The sequence below is a fragment of the Solanum lycopersicum genome, chromosome 3 (assembly GCF_036512215.1).
Source record: "Solanum lycopersicum chromosome 3, SLM_r2.1".
In the NCBI taxonomy this organism is placed as follows: Eukaryota; Viridiplantae; Streptophyta; class Magnoliopsida; order Solanales; family Solanaceae; genus Solanum; species Solanum lycopersicum.
In genome coordinates, this window is record NC_090802.1 from 3,593,867 (window position 1) to 3,605,950 (window position 12,084).

Genomic DNA, 12,084 nt, shown 5'->3' on the forward strand with positions numbered 1-12,084 from the left:
TTTATTTTTTCTAAAAAGAAATACTTTGATTTCAAGATAGATTATTTTGATATATTATTTTATTATCATCAAGAAAATTTTATCATATTTTTTAAGCACAGCGTCTTAATCATAATAACAATTGACATGTCGTTATTATGATTCTTGCTATATTTTAATTATTATTAATTTTTCAAAAAGTCCTTCCAATAGGTAAAGTATTTTCTAAACTAGCAAAAACATTAAATACAAATTTTCATTTCCTTTTATTTGTACATTTTTAAACTTTAAACGTCATTTAAGAAACGATTTTCTGGCACAATGTCATACATGAGAGTAAAAGTCTTGATAAATGATTTCAAAAAATAAATATTTAATATTGAGATAAAATAGAAAAATAAATAAATAGTCTTTTCTTGATTTTTTAAGAGAGAGACAAATAAAAATAAATATATGAAATAATTTATAAGTATATTTTTTAATATATTTAAGCAACAACTTTTATTTAATAATAAGTTTTACCTTCTGTTATACTATGTGACCATTTATAACTTCGTCATCTTTAGACTTATCACTCGTACTTCTCAATTGAATGAACAAATCTAAATCAAGTAGGATTATTAAATTTCAATTAAAATTATTTAATTTTCTCTTTTAACTTTAACTCGATCCACCGTACTAAATTTCTATTTTCTTGTTCTCTTTCATCCATTTTTACAACAAAAATAAGTTTTAGCGTTTTTATGAGAAATTGGATTCGAAATCTATAGTGGTGTATCAATCTATTTTTTTCAAATTGGGTTTTATAAACTACACCAATTGTTTCTTCAATTTTCATTTTGATTTCTCTTAAATAGCATTAAGAAGTCCTCCAACAACTTACAGAGAAACTCATATGGAAATTTAAGGAACAATTGGTGTCATACAAAATCCAATTTAAAAGATAGATTGAAGCAACACTGGGAATTTGAAGTCTTTTTTTCTTAGAGAACACTTAATTTGTTTTGTTTTAGAAATTTAATATTTATATAAAAATTTTATAGTTTCTCAAGATTTTTGTAGTTTTTATTTGAAATATTAGTCATTTTAAAAGTTTAAGATAAAAATAGTTATTTATGTTTTCCACTTTATTCTTAATATTTATTATTTTTGAAGATTACAGATATTTTAATTATGTCAAATAAATAGGTAAAATTCTTTGAAGAGAAATTGAGTATATCTTAAGATGTAAATAAAAACAAAAATAAAATAATTCCTTTTAATTAATATTTTAAAAAATATAAATAAATAAAAATATCACGAATATGTTGAAACAAAGAGGAATCGTCTTTATTTCACGTATTTAATTAAAAATTGATAATAATACAAAAGTGTATCTCCTTAGATTCACCATTATGTCCTTTGTCAAGATATTTTTTTGAAATTTTAAGCATTTTTATTGTCATTTTTTTAAATATATATTGTATATTGACAAAACAAAAGTTTATTACATATCTTAAAAATAAATTGCCTCTTTTTTCTTTTGTTTGCATTTAAGGGGCCTTAATTCTTAAGGTTAGAAGAAAAAGGACCCTACTAGTTTATCAATTATTCCCGACAAGTGGGATTATTTTAATTAAACCAAAAGGCAAATTTCTTTATGCCCAAATATATTATACATATTAGTAATATTCTAGATTTTGATGGTTGGGAAAATAATAATTTTCACTTATTTTTTTTACAATTTATTTAATTTTTGTTTATTTGTAATATTTAGTTACTTTTATTTCTTTCTTTATTTGAAGAAGTTGAATAAATAATGACGAGACTGTTTAGTAAAATACAAAATAGAAGTATATAATCAAATATTTACATATTTAAACTTTAGGGGAGATTTATGTAGTTATTTCAAAAAAATAAATAAATGAACAAGGAAAATTAAATTATTTTATTTTTTGTGTCACTTTCAAGTACTAAGGTGCTCTAGATTGTCCATATCATAGAAAATACTACACTTCACAAGTCTATCAATAAATAATAAATAAATTAACAAGAATGGAATAAGTTTATATTAGATAACGGAAACAATAAATAAATAAATAAAGAAGGAGCACACAATGGAATCCCAAACTTTAATTATTTCATAATTATAAAATTTATTTCCGTGCTTCATAGTAATTATTACTACTCTCATTTATTATTTTAATTCTTTTCATTATTATACTACAATTTTGGTACAAGAGTTGGGTGAAACAAATTTGAGCGAAAAAATTAAAACATATATATAATCTTAATTTTTTTACAATTCTACATTTAATATTTACTTTTTACATCAAAAATTTATTAATAACAATTTTTTTCATTTATAAAGATAGAGATAAGGTTAATATTCATTTTATTCTTTTATCACGTTTTTTTTTTTAAAAAAAAAGTTACATTTTAAAAAAAATTACATTTTTTTTCTTCTTACTTTGACAAAAAAAAAATACAATACATATTTTCTTGCAAAAACTATGAAGCAAATATAATTAAAAAAAATTGAAAATATTTGTAGCCAAAAGAATTTTCCCCTTGTATTGTTTCAAATGCAACTTTAGTATTTTGGGAAAATAAATAGTAGTGGTTAGATATTAAATTTGAAATCTAATTACGATTCTCAAATCTATTACTACAAGATTTGTCATAACTATTACTATTAAAAATAAATTTCATCATAGTAAATATTTTTTTAATATAATTTATGAGAAATACTGAAAATATACTTGGAGCAAATTATTAGTTTCAATTTGAATTAGTAATTATTTTAAAGATCTCTTTATTTGATTAACTAAACTTTAAATGTACTTTCATTACAACTTCGATTGGCCACATGACGTAATAAACGATGTTAAACTCTTGTAATAAAATGAAACTCTTAATAAAAGATTGAAAGAAGTATTGAAAATACTTATAAACTCGAGAGTACACTTAAGTCCGATCAATTAGAAATATTTTCAAGGTGTTAATAATTTGAAGAAAAAAACTAATAATTCACGCCGAATATAGAGATAATATTAAATTGTGAGACACCTCTTTTCCACTCCACTCTGTTTCTCTCTCTTACTTAGCTGCTCTTCTCACTCCTTTCTCTCTCTCTAAAACTCCATCTCAATTCTTACGCGATCTCTTCAAGTTAACTTTCTCCAATTCGAATTCCTGAACCTTCTCTTCTCTTTTCTATATATCTCTCTTTCTCCGTCTCTTGGGAAAATCTCGGAGAGGGGAGAGGGAAGCTGAGATTTTTCTAGGGTTTTCATTTTGAGCTAGTAGTATCTGAGTTGGATTCAGGAGGCCGAATCTGAAGCGAGCTGTTTGTGTTCGATATGTGACAGCAGAGAACTTTAGAGGTGAGGTTTCGGTGATCTTTCTTTTCAATTTTAGGAATTCATTTCTGGCTGTTATACTTGTTAATCTGTGCTTTTTGTTATTTTTACTAGTTTAAGTGCATTGTTAGTGTTTTAGATCTGTGTGGAAAGGCTGTGTTTTTTTGAGTTTTTAGAATCATGATGATTGCTGTACTCAACTCTGAAAAGATCAGTAACATAATCGACCCAATTAAATTGATTTGTTGCTAAGAGGAACACTACTTGCAAAATTGGAACATTGATTAACCATGGATGAGAGTTTATGTAAAAGATATATGTTATGTATCTATTGGTTTGATGCAAACATGGGGAGATGACAAGAAATGAAAAGTAATATCTTTTTGCTGTGATTCCTGAAGAAGATTTGGGTACTGTAAATGAATTTCATCCTGGATGAGCTGAGGGTTTCTCTCGTATTAGGAGACCCATTAATCTTTGAAATGGGATAACATAAAATAGTAGAAGCAGGTTGAGGGAACTCGTTATTGAGAGGTGAAAAAGTAAAATAAATTTTGATTCCACTTTCAAGATTAGTGTCAGAAAGACTTATCGGAAAGGGTTGGTGTCCGAAGGGAGTTATTTCTTTGAACTAGATCATGGGTTAACTTCATGTTCATGGCTGATTAGTGTTTAATTGGTTTGGTTGGAAGTTTCTTGTAAAATTGCCTAGTTATCTGTAAAAATAAATAAATAAAGAACCAGGGTGCGAATTTCTGTTTTATTATGCAGATGATTTATAAGTGACAGTTTAATTGTTGGAACCAAATATCTGTTCACACAAATCAATAAGAAGGTGAAAAAAGGTTTGATCGTCTTATCTTAGTTGTGCTTGTCCAGAATCTTAACTATTTGGTCTCTAATTGATTCTCTCAACATTCTTTTTTTGATGAACTGACATAAGCATTGGTTACCATGGTTGTATCATGAAGCCGATTGCTTTTGTTGACCAATTCTGTCATCTGTAACTCTACAAGCATGTCCTTGGTCGTGCTGAGTGCTGACACACAACAATCAATCTTGAAAGACCGCTATTTTGTCTAAGGATACCTAACCGCCCACTTATCGTCCCCTGGGGGGGGGGGGGGACACTGAGGTGGATAGTTTATCTGGGGTGGATCAATATCATGCCTATGTTGAAATATTTATATGTAGTATTTATCTTTAGAAATTTTAATTTCAAATAAATGGAGGGATTGGCTTATGCATTACAGTAACAGATTAAGATTCTATTATCTCCAAATTCTTAACTAAAGCATGCTAGTCTTTTTCTGCTTGCAGGTTTATTGTCCAATATAAGGCTGGTTATTTGGAAATTATGTTGTAGTAAGTTGCCTATTGAGTTTGCTAATTTTTAGCACAAGGAAATATGCCTTCATGGTGGAAATCATCAAAAGAAGCTAAGAAGAAACCAACAAAAGAAAGTTTTATTGATACATTGCATCGCAAGTTTAAGAGTCCAGCTGAAGTTAAATCTCCCGGTAAATCAGGAGGTTCTAGAAGGCATAACAGTGACATTGCTTCTGAGAAGGGTTCTCTATCCCAAGCACAATCAAGAGCGTCATCACCTTCTAAACATGTATCAAGATGTCAAAGCTTTGCTGAAAGGCCTCTGGCCCAACCACTACCACTTCCCGGTGTGCGTCCAGCAAATGTAGGTAGGTCGGATTCTGGAATAAGTCCATCAGCAAAGTCCAGAGTAGAGAAGGCCTCAAAGCCATCCTTGTTTCTGCCTCTCCCCAAGCCTGCATGCATCAGGCACAGACTCGACCCTACAGATACCGATGGAGAGCTTGTCTTTGCATCTATTTCAAGCGAGTGCTCTATTGAGAGTGATGACCCTATTGATTCACGTCAGCGTAGTCCTCTTGCAACTGATTATGAAACTGGGAGCAGAACTGCTGCTGGTAGTCCTTCCAGGTTAGCTAATGTAGAAGGTCATTTGGAAGAAAATTTGGTCATTATAGATTCTTTTCTTTCAAAAGTTGGCGCTTTTTCCCTTGGCATGCTTTAATTGCTTTGGGTTGTGTTTTTTTTTTCTTGTTAAAACATTTGGTGCTTTCTTTTGATAAGTAATTATAGTACCTTGATTGACACAAATTCTTTTTTCTTGTTGGTTTTGAAGTTTGGTTGTTAAGGATCAATCTGCAGTTGGACAAATTAGCTTGAAAGAAATGACAAGACCAGTTAGTCTTTCACCAAGTAGAAACGTTTCCTCCGTATCTCCTAAAAGAAGGCCTTTAAGTAGTCATGTGACCACTCTACAGGTGCCTCCTCCTGGAGCCTTTTGCAGTGCTCCCGATAGTTCTATGTCAAGTCCTTCTAGAAGTCCTATGAGAGCTGCTGCAAGTGAGCAAGTTACTAGTTCTACTCTATGGGCAGGAAGAGCTTATCCAGATCTTCCTTCACTTGGATCTGGCCATTGTTCAAGCCCAGGGTCTGGTCAGAATTCTGGACATAATTCAATGGGAGGAGATATGTCTGGACAACTGTTTTGGCAGCCTTGTAGAGGAAGTCCAGAGTACTCTCCTATTCCTAGTCCTAGGATGACAAGTCCGGGACCTAGCTCAAGAATTCATAGTGGCACTGTCACACCAATTCATCCTAGGGCTGTTGGTGGAGCCGGTGAATTGCAGACTAGTTGGCCTGATGATGGAAAAGCACAAAGTCACCCTTTGCCTCTTCCTCCTTTGACAATTTCCAACTCTTCGCCCTTTTCACATTCTAATTCAGTTGCAACATCTCCCTCGGTGCCTCGTAGTCCAGGTAGAGCTGAGAACCTTGCTAGCCCTGGCTCTCGTTGGAAAAAAGGAAAATTGCTGGGAAGAGGCACATTTGGCCATGTTTATGTTGGTTTTAATAGGTATATTCATTGACCTTGGCCTTTTGAAGTAAATACAAATCCAACATGTTGCTTATGTGTGCCCATTGGCATGTGCAAATCAAAGATTGTCAGCCTTATTGTTTAATACCTGGCCTTGTCTATTCTGCAGTGATAGCGGTGAAATGTGTGCAATGAAGGAGGTTACATTATTTTCAGATGACGCAAAGTCAAAGGAAAGTGCAAAGCAGTTGGCACAAGTAAGTGTATCATATAGGGAACAGTCTAACAAAGGTTAAATGTTTGTGGACTGCTTAGAGTTGTTGGTTCCTGTGTCATAATATGAAATGTTTCATTTTTGAGTATTCTCTTATGTTCAAATATTTTGCAGGAGATTGCATTGTTAAGCCGATTAAGGCATCAAAACATTGTTCGGTACTACGGGACAGAAACGGTGAGCTTCAAATGATATTAGCAGCCTTATCAATTAAGATCTTGATATTTTAATTAAATAATTTGGTCAAAATACTTGATAAAAAGAAATTGATAAAAATGTAGCACTCCAAATCTTAGATGCAATGTAAGTGGCAATGATTTTATAAACCTTATCATATGAGAGCCATATACTTTTGCTTGCTGAAATTGTCATGTTTTTGAGCTGTCATTTCTTCTGAATTGTTTACCTCAATCAGGTTGGCGATAAACTGTATATCTACTTGGAATATGTATCGGGTGGGTCCATTTATAAGCTTTTACAAGAATATGGTGCATTTGGAGAAGCAGCGATCCGTAGTTATACTCAACAAATCTTATCAGGGCTTGCATTTTTACATGCTAAAAACACAGTGCATAGGTAATAATGCTTTTTTGGTTACATAATTTATGTTAAGTTTCATTCTTTTAGCAGTCTTTACCTGCGTGCCCTGATTGTCTATCTCTGCATTTTCACAGAGATATTAAAGGAGCAAATATTCTTGTTGATCCAAATGGGCGCATAAAGCTAGCAGACTTTGGAATGGCAAAACATGTAAGCTTAAGCATAGACTTCTAAGGGCGTTGTAATTTTAGATGATCTTGATTACTGGATGAAATTATCAATTGGAGATAGTGTATGGATTTTCCCCCTTCCAGATCTGCTTTTCCATCTAATTAATACTGCTGTTGAATGGATTATGGATATATCTTTTTCTTATCATCTGGTTTTTCCTTGTTTTTAGTGGTAATTGTTAAGTACAGAATTCAATTCCTCAAGTAATGCACTTGTGCTATTGTCAACCTTGTGCCATCTGAATATTTTTCCCTCTGTAGGTGTGCTCTTCAAGCTGAAACTCATATCTTTAATTTTTCAATCACAAATTTGCAGATCACAGGGCAGTCATGTCCATTATCATTCAAGGGAAGTCCTTACTGGATGGCCCCTGAGGTAAGGATTGATTTGGGAAGTATTTTAAAGTTTTTTATGTGCCTTGGCTATTTATGGTTTGACTCCAAAGTGCCTCTTTCCTGTTGTTTCAGGTTATAAAGAATTCTAGTGGCTGCAACCTTGCTGTTGATATATGGAGTCTTGGGTGCACCGTCTTAGAAATGGCTACATCAAAGCCTCCTTTTAGCCAGTATGAAGGGGTGAGTAATTTTGGTCGAGAGACCATTAATTGAGCATATCCTGCTTGTTTTTTCTTCTGGAAATTTTCTGTAGATTAATGGTTTGCCATAGCCCATAGTTTAGTTTGAGATAGCAAGTTGTGCAATGCCAGTTCATTCCCCTGACCTTTTACATGTGGTGTTTGATGTCTTCTGGCCCAAAGGTTGCTGCTATGTTTAAGATTGGGAATAGTAAAGAGCTCCCAACTATACCAGAACAGCTCTCAGATGAAGCTAAAGATTTTGTGAGGAAGTGCTTGCAGCGTGAGCCCCGTCTTCGTCCTACTGCTGCTCAGCTATTGGATCATCCTTTTGTGAAAAATGTGGCAACTCTGGAGAAGCCAAATATTTCTCCACCTGCAGATCCTCCATGTGCAGGAGCAAATGGTGTTAAATCTCTGGTACACTTCTGTTTAATTTAGTCTTCTTTTCTCTTTGTTGTTATGGCATTGGTAGTCATTTCTCTTTCTTTTCGGAAACATGAAGGGGTGCTGATGATACTGATAAAAGTACACCGACACATTTGTTCTTCTGTGACCATAAAATAATTTTGGATCAGCAATTAGTTTTGGCAAAATTAACTGATTGGTTACATATATCCTTTATTTGAAAGTTGACGGCATATAATCTTAAGTTACTTTCCTGATTAAGATGAGCTCAAGTATATTTGAAGCTCATACAATACCAATGCAGATGTCGGTAATAATGTACTGGAATATGTATTCAGTACTATGAACTTGTTGCATGCGACTCAGAGAGTGGTTAGTTCTTAAAAGTGGGTCGGTTCCTTTTGGAAAAGGAAATAATTTAAGTGAATATGTAAATATGGTCTTATATTGTTTGATGTGTGCTACATAATCTGTGTACTGTAGTTTGTAGCTTATTGTAAGATGGGTTCTTAAAATAAACAACATACGCAGTGTGATCACACAAGTGGGGGTCTGTGAATGGATTCTTACAATAATGAACATATTTTTTTTATCAAGTAGTCCCTGTTATCTGTTTTTTTTTTTTTTTGGAACTGCGAGGATATGATCTTTTAACTATCAGAAATACTTAAAAAGAGATAAAAGGAAATTTACTAAGATAAGCTCATTACAAAAAAGGATCCTGAGAAACTTTCTACTAGCTGGCCATTCTATTACGTTCTTTCTTGTGGCTAAAAGCTTCTTCTTCTGATATTAACTAGCTAGATTCATTTGGATGGTCAAGTAAACTTGAAATTAGTGCTTCTCCGATCATCTTTTCTTCCCCCCGTATTTAATTGAAAGCAAAGAGGGTAGGATGATGTCTGTCTATGTGCCTTCACAAACATGCATGTTTCTCATGTTAGAATGCCTTCTTTTTTGTCTTTGCTTTCCTTGAAGGTGCAATTTGATTGCCCCTGATGTTATATGTAGTATTCAGCCTCAAGTGAGATTGGTGAGCGTAGTCTTGGTAGCTTCTTGATTCATAACATAGCAAGAAGCTTCATCCTTTGAAAAAAGAACATATAGGTGAACTTCTACTTTTTAAATTGGCTTCTTGATTCATTACAGAGTAAGCAGGGTGGATCTAATGTATACGTTATAGGTTCATCCAAACCCAGTAGCTTTGAATAGTGTTCAGCAATTATTTACTGGATAACTAAACATATGTACAGGATCCCGGCCTCAAACCCATGAAATGTTTAAATATTGGATCCACTCTTGAGTGTAAAGAGAAATAGATAGATAGATAGAGAGAAACAGAAGCAAGTGAACCTTTTTTTTGTGCTGATGATTCCTATGAATATACTGGATTATGTCAATCCAGTATATTCATAAGAATCATCAGCACAAATTTTTGGGGTGGAAGACAAGAAGTGAGTTTTACATCAAGAGAAAACAAATTAGCAAAATACAATCCTTGTTCTTCTTACAATGAGTTTAAAATGAAGCAAGTGAACTTTAATGTTGTAAAAAATGAAAATTGACTTATTGGTAGCTGTAAGAAGATTTAGATGGAGGATGCTCATATATGAGATGGTGAATGCATGTCAATCCAGTATATTCATAAGAATCATCAGCACAAATTTTTGGGGTGGAAGACAATAAGTGAGTTTTACATCAAGAGAAAACAAATTAGCAAAATACAATCCTTGTTCTTCTTACAATGAGTTTAAAATGAAGCAAGTGAACTTTAATGTTGTAAAAAATGAAAATTGACTTATTGGTAGCTGTAAGAAGATTTAGATGGAGGATGCTCATATATGAGTTGGTGAATGCATATTAACACCATCATGCTGTTAGTTGTATTATTAGATGTTCGTAGCTTTGTCCTAGCACCATTATGAGGGAGCATGTCTTCCTCGGAACAGACGATCTTCATTAGTCCCATGTTGGAATATATATAAGATATGGGACTAATCATCCCCCTATAGGAAGGGGGAGAAAAGGACTAATTAGTACTCCCTTTGTCTCAAACTATCCGTCATTTTCTTTTTTACATGCCCCTTAAGAAAACATCAATTAGGAAGAGTTTTTGACTACTTTATCCTCATATATTGTCTTTAGATATAATCTCTTCATTAAATATTTACTTAGGCGTCTGAAGTCTTTAAGATTAACTACTACTAAGGAATGGAAAAAAGATGAAAATAATTTTATCTTGAACTTCTAAAATGACAAATAATTTGAGATAAAAAGTATTTTTAGAAATTACGATAGATCACTTGAGATGGATGGAGTATATATTAAATTCATGATCTCGGAATGAAATTTGCAGTATGATTGATGACGTAAACATTATCAAATCTCCATCTTGGGCTTTTGTGGCATGGCTTAATCTTACCGGTGTGTTCTTTATGAATCTTAGGGCATTGGACAGGCAAGGAATATCCCTACATCAGAATCAGAAAGGCTTGCAACCCACTCATCCAGAGTGTCAAAATCTAATTTTCACTGCAGGTCTTTTCTCTTGATCATTTTATAATTTTTAAATTCTCTAATTTTTATTGAGAAACTTCCAAAAGAAAGCTGTTGCCTTCAAATTTCAATTCTGAATATAGTAGAGAAATAATGAAGGTAGTACTCATCTTTTATGATCACTGATATTCTTCTTTGATCTCCAGTGACATTAGCATTACAAGAAACATATCATGCCCTGTCTCACCGATTGGTAGCCCTCTTTTACATCCAAGGTCACCTCAACACCTAAATGGGAGGCTGTCTCCCTCACCCATATCAAGTCCTATCACCATGTCTGGCTCATCAACACCACTCTCTGGAGGGACTGGTGCTATTCCATTTCATCATCTTAATCAGTCAGTTTACTTACAAGAGGCAGCACCACTTCCACAGAGTCCTTACATGAATGGCCCTTCTTACTGGGATCCTGATGTTTTAAGAGGGCCACCATCAGGATCTCATGCTTTCCGGGAATTGGCATCCTCTCAAAATGATGCTCTTGGAAAGCAGTTTGGGAGGACTACAGGAGGAGAGCTTTATGATGGACAGTCAGTGCTGGCCAATCGGGTGTCTCAGCAACTCTTAAGGGATCATGTGAAATTGGTTCCTTCGCTAGATCTAAACCCTTGTCCTCCTTTGGACGGTCGGACAGGTGAAGCATGATTTTTTTTTTGTCAGATACAACATTCATGGGAGACTTTCCAGTTTCATAGTTTACTATCAGTGTATGTTGGTAACTTTGAAGGAAGCTGATTTGCACAATATGGACCCATCGGGGGGGAATTTAGGAAATAAAATAGCATCTTCTTGAGCAGAACTTTATCCATTGTCGAGATCAATCAGCTGATCTTATTACCTCCGTCCGCCCTTGGGTCTAGTGTTACAAAGATGAAGCTTACTTCCCAGTGTATCTTTTGACCTTCATTGTAGCATCTGTGGACAGTGAAGCTGTTTGTAAAATGTTGAGTGCCTTAGATCAGATTTGATAACCTAATCCGAGCTGTGAAAGGAGTCATATGATTGTGGAGGCTAGCTTCAAGTGATTCAATGTACAGCTGATCCTTCAACATGACATTTGAGGTACCAAACTTGTATATTTATGCTGTCCCCATAGAAGAGAGAACAAAAGAAGCAAGCGTGGAAATTAAATAGGATTAGAGCCCTTTATCTCTTCCTGCTCTTCCCCCTTTTGTGGACAGGAGGTTGGGGTTTGTTGTACAGTAAACAATGAACTGAAAATATTGCTGATTAAACAAAATCAGATATGACAGCACATTTCTTATCAACTATTTGACCTTATGACTTGTTCTGGTGTCTGACTCAAACTTCAACCATG

The 12,084-nt window shown here is 33.6% G+C and overlaps 1 protein-coding gene across 1 annotated transcript; it reads left to right on the forward strand.

Annotated features, from left to right (window-relative positions):
* Positions 1-3,015: 3,015 nt before the first annotated feature.
* On the forward strand, positions 3,016-12,034 carry LOC101258826 (mitogen-activated protein kinase kinase kinase YODA-like). Its single transcript, XM_004234372.5, has 12 exons — positions 3,016-3,344; positions 4,641-5,279; positions 5,485-6,222; positions 6,353-6,440; positions 6,572-6,634; positions 6,873-7,033; positions 7,132-7,207; positions 7,544-7,603; positions 7,696-7,803; positions 7,986-8,222; positions 10,657-10,748; positions 10,913-12,034. The coding sequence occupies exons 2-12, from the start codon at positions 4,729-4,731 to the stop codon at positions 11,409-11,411; spliced, it is 2,673 nt and encodes an 890-aa protein (XP_004234420.1). The 5' UTR covers positions 3,016-3,344; positions 4,641-4,728; the 3' UTR covers positions 11,412-12,034.
* The last annotated feature ends 50 nt before the right edge of the window (positions 12,035-12,084 follow it).

Bases quoted from the DNA above. Each gene is read 5' to 3' on its own strand.
- LOC101258826 (XM_004234372.5), top strand. From the start codon at position 4,729: ATGCCTTCATGGTGGAAATCATCAAAAGAAGCTAAGAAGAAACCAACA. The intron at 7,604-7,695 runs GTAAGGATTGAT...CTGTTGTTTCAG, and splicing joins CTTACTGGATGGCCCCTGAG to GTTATAAAGAATTCTAGTGG. The intron at 8,223-10,656 runs GTACACTTCTGT...TATGAATCTTAG, and splicing joins CAAATGGTGTTAAATCTCTG to GGCATTGGACAGGCAAGGAA.